General features: G+C 32.4%; 1 protein-coding gene across 10 annotated transcripts in view; it reads right to left on the reverse strand.

Annotated features, from left to right (window-relative positions):
• LOC117124519 (MAP/microtubule affinity-regulating kinase 3-like) overlaps positions 1 to 15,805 on the reverse strand; it is a 79,682-nt gene that overhangs the window by 9,147 nt on the left and 54,730 nt on the right. For 3 of the 10 annotated variants that reach the window (XM_033270766.1, XM_033270761.1, XM_033270758.1), the window contains exons 11-16: positions 12,962 to 12,976; positions 9,177 to 9,406; positions 8,872 to 8,969; positions 5,353 to 5,487; positions 1,519 to 1,755; positions 721 to 738 (exon numbers count right to left, since the gene is read on the reverse strand). In XM_033270766.1, coding sequence (XP_033126657.1) covers positions 721 to 738; positions 1,519 to 1,755; positions 5,353 to 5,487; positions 8,872 to 8,969; positions 9,177 to 9,406; positions 12,962 to 12,976 — 733 coding nt within the window. The remainder of the gene's footprint in view (positions 1 to 720; positions 739 to 1,518; positions 1,756 to 5,352; positions 5,488 to 8,871; positions 8,970 to 9,176; positions 9,407 to 12,961; positions 12,977 to 15,805) is intronic. The other 7 variants (XM_033270760.1, XM_033270762.1, XM_033270765.1 and 4 more) reach the window with 4 other exon arrangements.

Genomic DNA, 15,805 nt, shown 5'->3' on the forward strand with positions numbered 1-15,805 from the left:
AGGAAACATTTTTACAAAATTTTGATTTTAATGTTTTTGAATAACTTGATACTTATATTTTATGATTGTGTACTTTTTAAGTGAATTTTCTTACTAAAACAGTGCTCTCTTCGCATATTCTGTAATTCTAGTCTATTATTTGTACAGATTAGTTTATCTTTGAGGCCGATTTTCTCAAAACCTGGTTCTCATACACCTAAACTTTAAATGCTACTGTAACATCTCTGGATCTATTTATCCTAGTGAAGCCATTCAAAGACCAAATTAAAGCTTATAATGTGATCTACCAAAATATAATATGAACTCATTTTTTGATTTTCTAACGATGAGACTCATTTTGTAGTGAGACCTCACATATCATATCCATATATGGGCAAATCACTGTTAGTTGTTTAGGTAGTTTTATGTGTAAATATAGCTTCATGTGCTTGTCTGCTTATCAAAAAATGTGACAATTCTATGTACCTGCCTGCTCCTTTGACACAGCCAATTTATAACAATGACATAAGCATGATTACGTTTTCTCAGCTTTAAAACAAAACGCGAGACAAACAGCGTAGCTTTTAGCAATGCGCACAAAATGTATGAGGAAACAGCAAGCGTTATTTGAGAACTGGTGGAGTGATACACTTTTGTGGAAAGGCCTGCTTAAGGAAATTTTGCAACATTGCTTTAAATGCTAAGAAAAAACTCCTCTTATCTTTAGTATAAATTCATTACCTCAGCATATTTCCACTGCTACTTAAGAGGAACACAAAAAAAGAAGCAAATATAGGTTCAGGATTCATCCAAAAATTTGACAAAATAAATTATACCAAATTCAATATCATCACTCAAATGAAAGAACAGACGCACACACGTAAAGCAATCACGAGTCATTGTATAGCAACAAAGACGGTAAAGAAGCGATGAAGTGAGACACAAATTTACATGATTAAAAGAAGACACATAAACAGACAATTGTTACTATGAGGATGAATATAAGTAAATAGAATGATATGAACATGGTAATAAGCGAATATAACGGACATAAACAATAGTCAACACTCAATTATAAGGGGTTACAGGCAATTATATGAATAGTATTATTTTATCATTAATTGTTTAAAACAATTTGCAAATCCAATCAATGAGCAAATTTGTAGTTCTAAGTAACATACATATCAACTACAATTCCATTTTAATGACTAAACTTGTTTATCATTCCAAAAATAATTACAACAAAAATAAACATTTCATTAATTTTTTCTTTATATACTAGTGTTTTATAGATAGATATCTTTAAAGGACATCAAAAAAAAATAATTCCACAATAGTAAATATAGAAAAAAAAATAAATATATAAATTTAAAAAAAATACAGAGCCATTGAAATAGTTTGCGAAGAACAATTGTAAAAAAATAACAGCAAAAACTCACAGTGAGGGGCACAAGTTAAAAAAATTAATTGAGTTGATTCTATTGCGAAGAATACCAATATAAAAAGATTAAATAAATGTAACATAAACGATGTACATACCTTCTGCTAAATTTTGAGGATAATTTGCTGAAGAACGATACATTCCTGGCCCTGTCCATGGTGTTTGTATCGTGTGATGGCCCTGCCGGTGGCCCATTGTACATCTGCCTCTTGTCCAGCCCTTCCCTTCCGTGGAACGTCCTCCGATTTCGATGAGCACGTGGAAAGGGACCGCTGCCGGGTTGTGCATTGACGATCGGCGACGGATAGAATGGGTGCCTATTACCTGGAGCAGTACTGTAAAAAGCATTGAGGTGAAAATTTTTTAACAAATTCATTAAATATTACTTAGTATTTATTATGTGACATCATTTTCATCTTACTAGCACTGAAAAAAAAATTCTAGTGCAAAAAAGGATCTAATGGGATTTGGAGGTGATTCAATAGGTTTGGACGATTATGCCAACTGGGGCCCAAAATTATTGTTGGAAAAGTAAGCATCTTTACCTCCAAGCTACAGAGTTTCAAACCAAAGTAAGGCAAAGTTTGTGTTGCCTAAATCTAGTAAACCCAAAATCTTCAAAAATCTTGGGTCAGCTTTTTGGTTTTTTACAAAAATATATTTGTTGTATTTTCTATTTAGCGGTGGAGAGCACAAAATGCTTGTATGATACAAGAGAAGCACAATTTTCATGCCTCTAATTATTTGTAAAACTTAAATGTTAGCCTACTTTTCATAATTTTTACCTGCCAAAATACATGGAAGAGTTATTCATGAAACCTTTAATTAGGTCTACCGGTAGGCATACTAGACCAGCCCTCACTTCTAATTAGGCAACACAACAATAAAATTGTTATTTTTGGGGTTTTTTTTGGGGGGGGGGGGGGCACGGATAGAATGGGTGCCTATTACCTGGAGCAGTACTGTAAAAAGCATTGAGGTGAAAATTTTTTAACAAATTCATTAAATATTACTTAGTATTTATTATGTGACATCATTTTCATCTTACTAGCACTGAAAAAAAATTCTAGTGCAAAAAAGGATCTAATGGGATTTGGAGGTGATTCAATAGGTTTGGACGATTATGCCAACTGGGGCCCAAAATTATTGTTGGAAAAGTAAGCATCTTTACCCCCAAGCTACAGAGTTTCAAACCAAAGTAAGGCAAAGTTTGTGTTGCCTAAATCTAGTAAACCCAAAATCTTCAAAAATCTTGGGTCAGCTTTTTGGTTTTTTACAAAAATATATTTGTTGTATTTTCTATTTAGCGGTGGAGAGCACAAAACGCTTGTATGATATAAGAGAAGCACAATTTTCATGCCTCTAATTATTTGTAAAACTTAAATGTTAGCCAACTTTGCATAATTTTTACCTGCCAAAATACATGGAAGAGTTATTCATGAAACCTTTAATTAGGCCTACCGGTAGGCATACTAGACCAGCCCTCACTTCTAATTAGGCAACACAACAATAAAATTGTTATTTTTGTTTGGGGGGGGGGGGGGGGGGAGGGTAATGAGTGGACATTTACAGAACATAATTATTAGATGGTATGTACTAAAATATATTTTGTCAATAAACCACATTGTTCATCTCTACATAATTATATATTTCAATTGAGAATGATATAACTAGCTACTAAAACATGATTCAACATAAAATTTTCATTCCTAAGTACAAAACAACTAAAGCTTAAAATTAAATGTAATGTTAAGCTGTTACAATCCAATTAACCAATCAAGCAAGCAGTGATTAGTAAAACACAATAAATCAAATGTTAGAAAAGGAAGAGAAAAGCATTTAATAGCTAGATGGAGGAAACATGGAGGAAATATATTTCCTCCATGATTCAAATAACAGGAGAAAATACTAGTTCAAAGTACATGAAACAAATTAGCGAGTATTAACCTTTGTTATTAAGTTTCTTACAGTATTTAATTCAAGATAATGTGCTTAGGAAAAGGATTCTGTATGAATACCAAATCTTTGATAATTCTGGTAGTCCATTTTTAAAACATTTATATGGTAATACAAACAAAAATATTTTTTTTTTTAAATTATAAGAATAATATGGTATTCTATACTTATGCTTATTATAATCTTATTTTAACCTTTTCTAGATTTTCATTATTAATCTTTTTCCATCTTCCACAAACTTTTTTTATTCGTAAATTTACAATCATATTTCATTATTTCAATTAATTCAATAATATTATGGATTATATTTAAGCACTGCATATATCGACAAAGCTTACTCACAATGCCATAATTACTCTAATATAATTAGTAATTGCAATAATACGTCTAATTTATCTCTTTTTACATTCTGTCTTCATACATAGTTACTAGAATACAGGAACTATATATTATATAATATTATAACATATTATAATAAAGGTTCCCTCCAAATAAAGATCACTGTGGTCCCAAATCAACAAATTCTTTTATTTTTACTTTTATAATTAGAAACAAAAGCTGCTATATACCATGGAAGCCCCAGTGCCAAGGTTGTCTATATTTGGAGGGAGATCTGCATTTTTATAATTTATCTATTTTCTAAATTTGCTGGAGACATTTTTCTGCAATTTCATTTAAACGAGAATGTGTTATGCTTGCTTTTCATTTATAAAATATTTTAATAGTAATAGTTTCAAGAAATGAGAAAGGCTTGCACCATAGGCATACCAGAATACTGCCGTGAAGTACCTATGAAATAAGAAGGAATCTCATTGGCTTATATTCAACCGTGACTTAAGGGGACCATCCATTATTTTCATCATTTTCACAAGAGTACAAACTATACACTTTGGAGAAGAGAGGGGTGACATAAAAAAGATATTAATATGTTCATCAAAAAGTGACAAAAATCATTGTTTTATTGTGTATTCTTCCAGAAGAAGGGTAGGGGGTAACAAAAAGAGTAATTTGTGTACTTTAGTTGATGGAAAAAAATGATGGAAATAATGGACATGTCATACTGTGGAAATGAAAAGAATTCTTAATTTCAACTAAATATTTGATTGAAATGTTTTTCAGCGATAATTTCAAAAGGTAATAGAAAAGACAAAATTGTATTCTGAGTTATACCTGATTTACATGACAATATATGTTACACACATTCCATACTTTGGAAAATACAGCACACATGTCCCTATTACATTGTACATGTGTGAATGCGGATCCATGCAAGATTAGCATTTGTCCCAGTTGAAGCTCAGTCAACACTATAAAATTCTGTGTGTTAAAAAATTTGTGATATGTCTATATTTGGTTGTAATACGACATCATCATACCCATATATAGGCACATCACACAAATTTATCCACATAAAATTTAATAGTGTGAACTGAACTTCATGTAAGAAAATAATCAATGAGACCTGTAACACTCTCAAGATTATTTAGCCTGGGCCTGTGCACATACCAACAGAATGACGCATGTTTGGTATATACACTGTCTGCGTATCAATTTTGCACGGTTTTAACGGACTCCTGTGGAGATGATGATGATTTCAAGAAGTTCTTGTAACATTTAACGCATGAACAGTGTAACATTGCCTTGTGGAAATCAGGTACAAGAATGCTCTTCATTTTTTATATTAAATACTATATTTTGTGATAATAAAGTTCATAATTAAATTTCATCCAAAATGTAAAAATTCACAAAATATCTCATTTGAAAACTTCAAAACGGAAATAAAATGTGAATGTGAACATTTTTCATGTTTAAATTTCATGAAGACACATACAGACATACCACAGATACACCTGTAAACATACCCATAGACACATCCATAGAATACCAAGGAGACCACACACAATAGCATCATAAACACCAAAAATAGAATACTTATCACACCGACTTGCACGACTACGATTACTATATACGCTTACCTAGGCCTATCAAGAGGATCGTCGATAGGAGGAAAAGTGGTCTTGCCCGTAGGATGTCCGGAGGTGGACGCCGATTTCTGATGCCTATGACGTGTAGAGGAGGAGGAGGGTTTGGATGTTGGTGTACTTTGCTCTCTGGTTTTTTTTAATATGAAGTACGTAGATATAGAAAAAAAAAATCGCGAAGGAAAGAGTAAGAGTTAGTTAAGCTTTGCAAGCGACATGCAATAATAATTACGTGTGAATTAATTATATTTTTGTCAGTAGGTGAAACACTGTGAGCAGTATGAATTAGAAAAGTAGTGCTGGATCACACGTGAAAAAAATGTTAATTAGTAAATGATTAGTGTTTCAACATTATTATCATTATTAATTAGTCTAACATGCTTTCACGTCAGTTCATCTACTGACAAAATATACACATGTATACTTTGTCATTTGAATTACATTAACAAAATTATCTGGTTAATTAGTAATTATTAATCAACAAAGATAAGTGGTACGTATCACAAAATATCGGTGGATATCATGAAATTTATTGGTGAAGGGTAAAGATATGTTTCATGGCATTCAGTGATTTCTACGGTGCCAGCTGCATCAAAAGTTGATGCAAACCTAACAAGTAAAGTTTAATGGACCTTTCCTCCAAGCCCCGCCCGTGGGATATTGTTGCTACGGTCTAAAAAAAAATAAAAAAAACGAGTGTAAAAACACATGTACACATACGCTTGTGGGACAACCTGGGCGTTTGTAAGACACGTGCCTATTCCTGGCCCCGTTCTCATTAGTTGGTCATTAAGTCAGATTGACATTCCGAAAAAGGTCCATTACAAATGATTGTGCAGATATAAGGCATGAAGCTTTATACGCTTGTAAATGATTATGGAAGGTATAGAAAGCATGTATCAGAGTTGGCAAGCATCCAGGGACTTGGTGTCAATGCAATGTGAAAGTGCAATGGTTTATTGGTCTAATACCAGTATAATGAATTTTACATTTTATTGCATTTCCTGTACAAGGCTACAGATCTAGCCATTATTATATAAGTTGTAAACATTTTACAACAAATAATTGTACTTATCATGCTGGGATTTACCGAGGACATCATGATAAGTTCATGAGCTATTTCTATTTAAAATAATTACCATTTAATAGCTTAAAAAGCATAGGATGTTGAGAACTATAATTCTAGAGGCAATTTTGGGTATTGTAATTGCATAGAAGGATAGAGATCTAGGCTCTATCCATACTATAAAATCTTATGTGACACATTTGACACAACTGCTCATACAGTATATGGGCATGATGATGTCATATCACATCCATACATAGGCATGATGTCATATCACATCCATACATGGGCATGATGTCATATCACATCCATACATGGGCATGATGTCATATCACATTCATATATGGGCATGTCATATCACATCCATACATGGGCATGATGTCATATCACATTCATACATGGGCATGATGATGTCATATCACATCCATACATGGGCATGATGATGTCATATCACATCCATACATGGGCATGATGTCATCATATCACATTCATACATGAGCATGATGATGTCATCATATCACATTCATACATGAGCATGATGTCATATCATATCACCATATGAGTACACTACATGTATTGTTCACATAAAATTTGATAGTTTAGATGGAGCTTTCAAATCGAAATCTTTTGAGTGAACGTACCACTTGTGTGTGTACATACAATAACCAATATTTTTTTCCAATAAAAATAATACGAGAGGTTAGCTAATAATAGACCATGTTAATATCTACATTCACACCAATCGATTAGAGAGTTGCCATTAAAAGTATTGGGAATTCAGAATATGGGAGGGACCTAATCTTTCAAAATATCCCATCTGATTGGTTCTTGAGCTACAGAGATAATTTTGTTTTTTTAATCTCATTTTTGTCATTATTCCAAAATAACTTGGGAATTAGAATGAGAAATGTTGGCTAGGTCCCAAGAACATACTTGTGTCACACAATTGTAAACAACATTGCATATGTGTAATATATGAATTTTTAAGGGATCCCACTGCTTGCGAATATGTTACAAAATATATGCCTTCTCGAGGATAAGTTCAAGACGTCCCCACAGAATTAATTCCCAACCTCCTCTGCTATGGCTGGTTAGTAAATTTACAGAACTAGTGAAAAAGGATCAATTAATATATAAAACAGGAAATACAATAGAAACAAAAACAAACGACTATGTGAAGTGTCCTTCAGAAAAAAAAACAAACAATATCTTGTGAATAAGTAACAGTCTCTGCTGCTGTGACAAAGACGATTATATCAATCATAATATGTGGCTTAACTTATTATGTGACATGCCCAAATATAGTAATGATGACATCACATCATGACCATATACAGGCACATCATGAATATATTATGGCCATACATCAGTTATTTGTCAAAGACAATTTGCTAGTCTGGACAGAGCGTTATGTTGGCATGCAACAGCGATGTGTGACCCCCCCCCCCCCACCGTTAGGGTAGCCCATAAATGGAAACACATTTATTATTTTTATTGTGTTATTAAACACAAGACATTCCTTCAGTTCGTGAGTCTTAAGAGTTGCCAATTACTCAATTCAGCACAATTACACTGCGAGTTATATGGGTTATTCTCCTACCTTTACCTTTACCAATAAATGTACTGGCAAATGCCAATAACATTAAAAACATATTTGCCTCTGCATTACTAAATTTACTATAATTTATTTTGGAAAAACGTACTTAAATATGTAATAAAACTTTTTAATATAATTTTCACATTTTATAATTTTGATTGTTTATTAATGTGTTATTACAAACAATTAAGGTGTATGCATCAATTTCTAAATGGCTGAAAGACGACACTGTTACAATATCAATCTTTGTCACAGCAACATAAGGAAATTAAAAACACAAAATTTGAAATGAATGACAATAGGAATAAAACAATGAAACAGAAACAACTCATTCAATTAGTCAACATAAACAAAATAAAAATAAAGTTAGGGAAAAAATGTTTATGTGAAGCAATAACATCCTCTTTTAAACGCTATTCACAGTATTAAATTTTATGTGACAAATTTGTGTGAAACCGAAAGGTCCACCGATTACTCAGATAAGAAATTATAATACTTACTCCAAGTATCAAAATGCACGCCATCATGTGGGATTCAATATTTCGACATTAATTATGTAATCATCAGGAATGATTTGTGTGATGTGCCTATATACTGTATGGGCATGATGGTGTCATATTATATCTAAATATGGGCATATCAAATTTATTTGTCACGTAGAATTTAATAGTGTGAACACAGCTCTATTTACCCCCAAAATATAGGATGTACGAGTTTAGATGAGCCTTGGAAGATTTGACATTAAAACTACGATAAAAACATTTAGCCAAGAACAGACTAATATATGAAGGATGATCAATCCACCAATTGGATGTTTGAACAGACTCAGTGTATTTTTTGCCCTACATACCTATCAGCTTTTCCATTGGTTGTTCTTGAAGGAGACGCATGACCCTTATCCCCCACAACATATGTGTTTCTCCTAATCATTCCTGCCGTTATGTTATTCTGTAAGTATATAAAAACAAGTATAAACAAAAAGTAAGTAAAATAATATAAAAAGTATCTAGATGACTAATAACAAGCCGCATCGATCATCAGTGTGCAGTCAAAAAACTTCAGTAAAGATCCTGACTATAACTCCCAACACCCTGAGCATAACCCTCGACAACATCTCCACCTTGACAGTCAACCACTGTATTAGTTTCATTGTACCTGTTGTTGCCTAGATTTCCTTGCTTCTGAATTGTTTGGGTTAACTGCCTGGCCTATACCCGTTGAAGAATGTGATGCCTTTGCTCCCGACGAGACTGGTATTGACCGTATAGGTTTCCTAGAACCACTGCCGTCTATCGTTGACGCACTGGATCGACTTGTTCTATCGTGTAAACCGTTATCTATAGGATGCCTTTTATAGCCTGCCGAGGAAGTTCCAATATGCTGACCTATTTCCAAAAGAGAAAAAAAAAAAATCCTTAAAACTCATCTTCACATAGTTTACATAGTTTAGCAAAAATGCATTCTGATCTTGCTAATGGAATATGTTAATGATAAATGTCAAAATCTCACCAACACAAAATCAAAGATTCACATTATGTATTTAAAAAAAACAAAAGAATTCAGTGCTACGCATTTATTTAAAAATGCAAAAAATGAGTAAAATTGAAACGGTTTAGTTGAAGAGTGATGGATGGCTTAGCCCACAGCAGGTAGATCATTTTCAAAATCTAATGAATGACGAATCTCCCTAATTAGCTTAATGGAGTTTCCCAAGTGTAGTAGCATGTGGCGCAGGGTGTAAGGTGTTTGGCTTTCATTCGTAAGGTCGGTGGTTTCAGACCGATGCTCGTCATACTGATTGTGTCCTTTGGCAAGACACTTTATCTGCATTTGCCTCTCTTTACCCAGAAGTACAAACAGTGAATGACGTGGAATGAAATTAGTAGCGCTGATTACACGCATATACACCCCAGAAAGCGGACAAGTGTGTGATTGATTCTATATCCAATGACCAAACGGAAAAAAAAAAAAATGCCTAGAACAATTCTTCCATAATTGGAAATGTGTGCTATATCAGTGGCGTCGCCAGGAGGGGTGCGGAGGGTGCGAACGCACCCCCCTCCAGACCCAAAAAAAATTTAAAAAATAAATAAAAATAAATAAAAAATTAAAAAATAAATTAAAAAAAATATAAAAAAAAAAAAAAAGAAGAAACAAATAAAAAAAAATTGGTGGGGGGAGGGGGGCTGGGGAACCATTCTTTGAGAAGAGTTCTTCCAGTAGGCAGTACGAGTAGACCGGTAGGCAGTACCTTAGTTTTGAACAGCTCATATCTGCAACACCAGCACCGCTGCCTGACATTGGAGTTGTTAAGTTTTTTTTCCCCCAAAAAGCACCCCCCCTTGAAAAAAGCTGGTGACGGCCATGCTATATAAGTCTTATAAAAAAAAAAAACAGAAAAACAGGGCTAGGAATATGTGTGTGTCTTATAAAGGCACATGTTGTCCTACAGCAAAAACATATTTACATACATTTACACTATTTTTTTTTAAGGACCTTATCAATAATATCTAAGGGGTAGGGCTTTGTGAAAGGTATATTTTAAATTCAACTACGGGGTCAACATATGTTTGTAAATTCCATACACCACTAAAAACAGTACTATGTTTTATGTGATGAACAGTGCAACCTGATTTAGCAACTCTTGACTTTCCTAAAGAAGATAGATTTTACACTTTAATATAATAACCCTAGCCTCTAGACATTGGATTTATAGACTGCTATAAGCTCATAAGTTCAATAACACAAATTCAAAAGCGAATTTTGGAAAGCGAAGCAGGTTAAGATACTTGTAAGGAACAAAATTAGGAATTAAAAAAATTTAGGATTGTTAGAACATACAGTAGATCTTCGGTATAAACTCACACCAGGTCTAAACACACCCAAATTTGTTTCATTGTGCCACAGTGCCTGTGCATAAGCCGAGGGCATGATTTAAATGAGATTCTCGAATGACTTTTATAAATACTATTAGAAAAAGGAAATTCCAATACTGACATTAAAGATATATATTTCTTAAAATTTGCCTATTAATTAGCTATCTGTACAAAGTTGAAAGAGTTCTTTTCCATAACGGAGATTCCCCAGGTATAAACCCACCCACAAATATCGGCCCAATCCTGTGTTAAAGAGGGTGGGTTAGTTCCTGAAGACTACGATAGCATGAAAGCAACTAAATGTATGCCAAATAAAAATGTTAGTTGAATGTGTCTAGGGCTATGTACAATAGCTTTATTACGGTAGGTTTATTAAGCTGTACAAAAAAAGGGAGAAAAAATGTTCACAATAAAAATGAATTGTAAGATAAAATACTCCTGGTCCATCTATTTGCACCTAGCAACATCGTCTTAAATTGGCAAACATTCTAAATCTCTGTCAACACTATCAAATTTTCTGTTGTATGCCCATATATAGTCATGATGTGCCTATATATGGATATGTTGTGATGTCATCATGACCATATTTAGGCATGTCACATGTATTTGTCAAACAAAATTTGATAGTCTGGACAGAGTTTTATGCAAACACACTAACGATTTCAACCCCAGCACCTAAAACTATAGAACTGGCACATCACAACCAAGTCACTCATATTTATGGAAATTTAAAGAAATAAAATCAATGGTCACTGCATGGCTAATATCTACTGCGAAAGTTTGACCAGTTATTTCAACGGTTGTTAAAAAAAAAACACAATTAAATTTGACAACAGAAACAGGGAAAGTGGGCAAAAAAAAATAAACGGTTAAAAACATATATGGGATGTTTGTAAGATTTTTTAACCGTTAAAAAAATAACTGGTTATTTGGCGTTATTCAGTAAATACACGGCCGTGGACATTGACAAATGGACGGACACGCCATTGAGTGAAGCCGAGAAATATACCTGTTCCGTGCATCGACATGCTAGAAAACTGCCACATAAAATCTCGTGGTGCCATGCACTCGGGTAGAACTTTTCATAAGAAAAAAAAATCATTATCATAATAAAGATAACAATTCCATGTGACAACAGAATCTGCTCAGATATTTGGCAATAAACGAAAGAAACAGAAAGTTGTTTTTTTTTTTCTTGTTTTTCAAACTAGCTGCATGACTAATAACAGATTAATAAAATGCATTTTGGTGTAAAACAAGAAATAATAGATAATAATAATACACAGTTTTGCATTTTCTTTGCTGTTTCTAATATTTAAGATCAAGCCAAGCAAAAGTATAGGAATCTCAAAATAAATAAATGGAATACTTAAAAATACAAGCCTAGTAATATTATTAAGTGAATGGGTGAAAGTAAATATGGGTATGGCAATGAAAACATATTTTTTAATCATAGAATATTAACATAACTTTGAAATCTCAAGAATTTTTAAGTAAAACAATCATAAATCATTCATTTTTTAATTTTTTTTTTAAACTGATAATTTACGAGATTCTTATAAATAAGAAATTCAAAGTTTTATTAAATTTATGTGGTAATTTGACTTGAATTTTTTGTATGATAATATCTCATAAATTAGAAATACTTACACTTACAAATTCATTATTATGACTTTCTCTGCAACCACCAATTTTCCCATTTAATATATTAATTATGACTGATATCATGTGACTGTGTTGTACAATGGCAAAGTATTTTACTGAGAGTTAGTATTTTTTGAAAGTTAGTTTTCCAGTGAAATCCTTAATTAATATACCAGATCCCTCTATTCTACATTGTAAGTGCCACCTTATTGAATAGCAACAATTTGAGCACTGAGAATTTATGGCTATCATTTATGCTTCTCCCAACAAAGCAATTTTTCAAAACTATATACGCAGTTTGACAGGTGAAGCGACGCGCTGTGAAAAAAAACAAAAAAAAACGGTTATGTGAACATGCACGCCCGTTTTTATCACTTCAACGACTCTGTTAGTCTAGAAAAGAAAAACACAATGAATTACCTCGTTTACGGACGCCTGTAGTTATCAGCATACAAGTATAAAAAAACAGGAAGAACAAGATAAACGAACATTAGGCACATTGATAAAGTAATGTCTTAGTACAAAAACACAAACCCGTGGGCATATCGAAAGTCCAACCTCACCACAAGGCAAGTAAATCCCAGAGCAACTAATAGGATAATAAATATTTATAATATTTAATTATTTATTATTGGATTAAAAATTTAATACAAGGGATAAGGACATAAGAAAGAAAATGATAGAAATGAGAGAGCAGAAGAAAAATGCAAAGGTAGAAAATGGAAATTGATTGAGCATTCTAGGTAAAGGGAGTCAATAATAAAAATTATAACATTTTTTTTATCCATTTATATTTACATTAATAATTTTTAATAAGATAAACGATACCATCATTAAAAAGGCAAATATATAATCAAATAATTTAAATGGTTTTCAAAAATATTATGATACTTCAACAATAAAATAGTATAATAAAAATATGTTTTAACAGTTTTATTTTTGAAGAATCACATGACAAATATATAAATACTATATAGAAATATATAGATATAACACATTTTATATATCCTTATATATATATATATGTGATAAGTGAATTTAAAAAGCGGTGGAAATAATAGTGATGAACAATGAAAAAATATAAATAAATGAAATTGTTAAAAGATGATATTGGTATTAATAGCAAGACTGGGTTTAGCCTGTCTGTGTATAATATTCTATGAATGTAATATTCCGAGGATAAACATTTTTTTTGGTTATGTTTTAATATTTTATGTTTTAAATGTATATTTCCAAGTTTATTTATTCCAATTGTTTAATTGATAGTTCTCTACCATGTTAAACATTTTTTTTGTGTTATGTTTTAATATTTTATGTTTTAAATGTATATTTCCAAGTTTATTTATTCCAATTGTTTAATTGATAGTTCTCTACCATGTTTCACAGGATTACTGTTTTCTCCTTTTTTGATGCTAACATCTAGATAGCAAGAACATTATTAGTTATTATAATAAATTTTTAAAGTCTATTGTTGATCAATATAACCCATGTAGTTGTTTTTTGGGTTTTTTTAAAATTAATTGTTGATGCATAGATATTTGTAGAGCAAATTCATGAACACTACCAGAACTAATCTAATCTCTATGAAGGTTTTCAAAAACTAAATATAACCCGCAAGTGGGAGCGCTTTGGCACAGCGTTCGTAGTTCATAACCATTGCAAATTTGTTGCTATGTTTGTCTCTCTCCAACCAGAAGGATTGATGGGTACCGGCATAATATGCTGGGAAGTTAAACCGACTTGAGTGTACATGACGAGAAGCGGACCTCCACAGGACTGCAACCTGGCTTAAATGCCAAAGAAACGGATGAATACGTCCCCATGCCACTGCGAGTTCAGAGCTTTGGTTTCAATTGCATTATTTTAACCAATCCAGGAATGCGCCCTTCTACAGCCTCATCCAACAGTGAGTAATGCTCAAATACACTAAAGCTTGATTCCCATTCCCCATTAGACTTTTTGTTGACTTTTTTTATCGTCAGATGATAAAATTACACAAGTTTGAACCATGGAAGTGTGCCCAAGGAAAGTTGATATTTCCATGTTTTCCCAAGCAATGCTTGTTAAGTTTAAACTTGAAATCAACTACATGTTCGTTACGTTCGAGAACTTCAACAGGCATTTATACATTTCGAAATAGTACTTAGCCAGGGTCCCCTTACCTCAAGCTGCAAACTTATTGAAAGTACAAGAGCGGTGCAATTTTAATTACCCTTCACCTTGCTTGGAACGATTCCAAAGCGAACATGGATTAAGTCTCAATAGGAGGTACTAGTATATAGACAGTTGACAAGAAATCCAGATAATTAGGATTAAACATGAATATTTATAAGTATGATGTGGTAATATCGATTAATGAACTTGATTGTGTGTGCAAAAATGCTAAACTAATATTTTCAAATCATTAATCAGGCTAAACAATGTTATGGCTTTATCTAATCTAGAATAATTAACTAAGCAAATATGGTATTTAGTAACTGTGTCTACATCAAATTAATCATTACTGAAAGGTTTTAATATCTAGCATGCAAATTTTTTCGCTTCTTGATTAGTTCTTAGTGAAAGCATTCATAATTTATGTGTACACATATAACATTCCCTTTACCGAACTAAAATTAACTCTCAAAGTTCAAGCGAAAGTACAACTCTAGAATTTCCCCACCCCCCATTATGATTGGAAGGAGAGAAGGGGAGGGGTGTAGGGAAAGAGATGTTGGTGAGGGATGTTCGGATGGGGATGTTATTTCTTAATTCTTATCAAAAAGCTCTCAACTTACAGGCTGGAGATAAATTATCAAATAAATATTTTATTACGTTATTCCGAGAATGAGAATTAGGCAGAAATTTTTGTCCTAACAAAAATTCTTTGTATTTAAAAATTAAAATGATTTCTGCTTATGACATACTGGAGATGAAATTGGGAATCTGAAAAGGCACTGATTAACAATACCTCATTAATAGTGGCCTCATCAATTATCATTAACAGTCCCATTGTTAACTATTCCTTGTTAATTTTTCACTAGTTCTTCAAAATTTCATTTGAAATGTATCATCCTTTTAAACATATTTACTTTTTAATAATATTCTATCAGAACTGTTAACAAGTAAAATTTAAAATATTTTTCAGGGGCATTTTTATGAATTTTTTTTGATGATTTTGTTACTGATTTAGAAAAATCAGTAGCACTGAAAGTATTAGAAATGAGATGCAAGAAGAGAATGAAGAAATGAATATAATGGCAAACGTGAGTGCAGAGAAATAAA

Source organism: Anneissia japonica, unplaced genomic scaffold (assembly GCF_011630105.1).
Source record: "Anneissia japonica isolate Jap-2015-1 unplaced genomic scaffold, ASM1163010v1 scaffold287833_len2544123_cov190, whole genome shotgun sequence".
NCBI lineage: Eukaryota > Metazoa > Echinodermata > Crinoidea > Comatulida > Comatulidae > Anneissia > Anneissia japonica.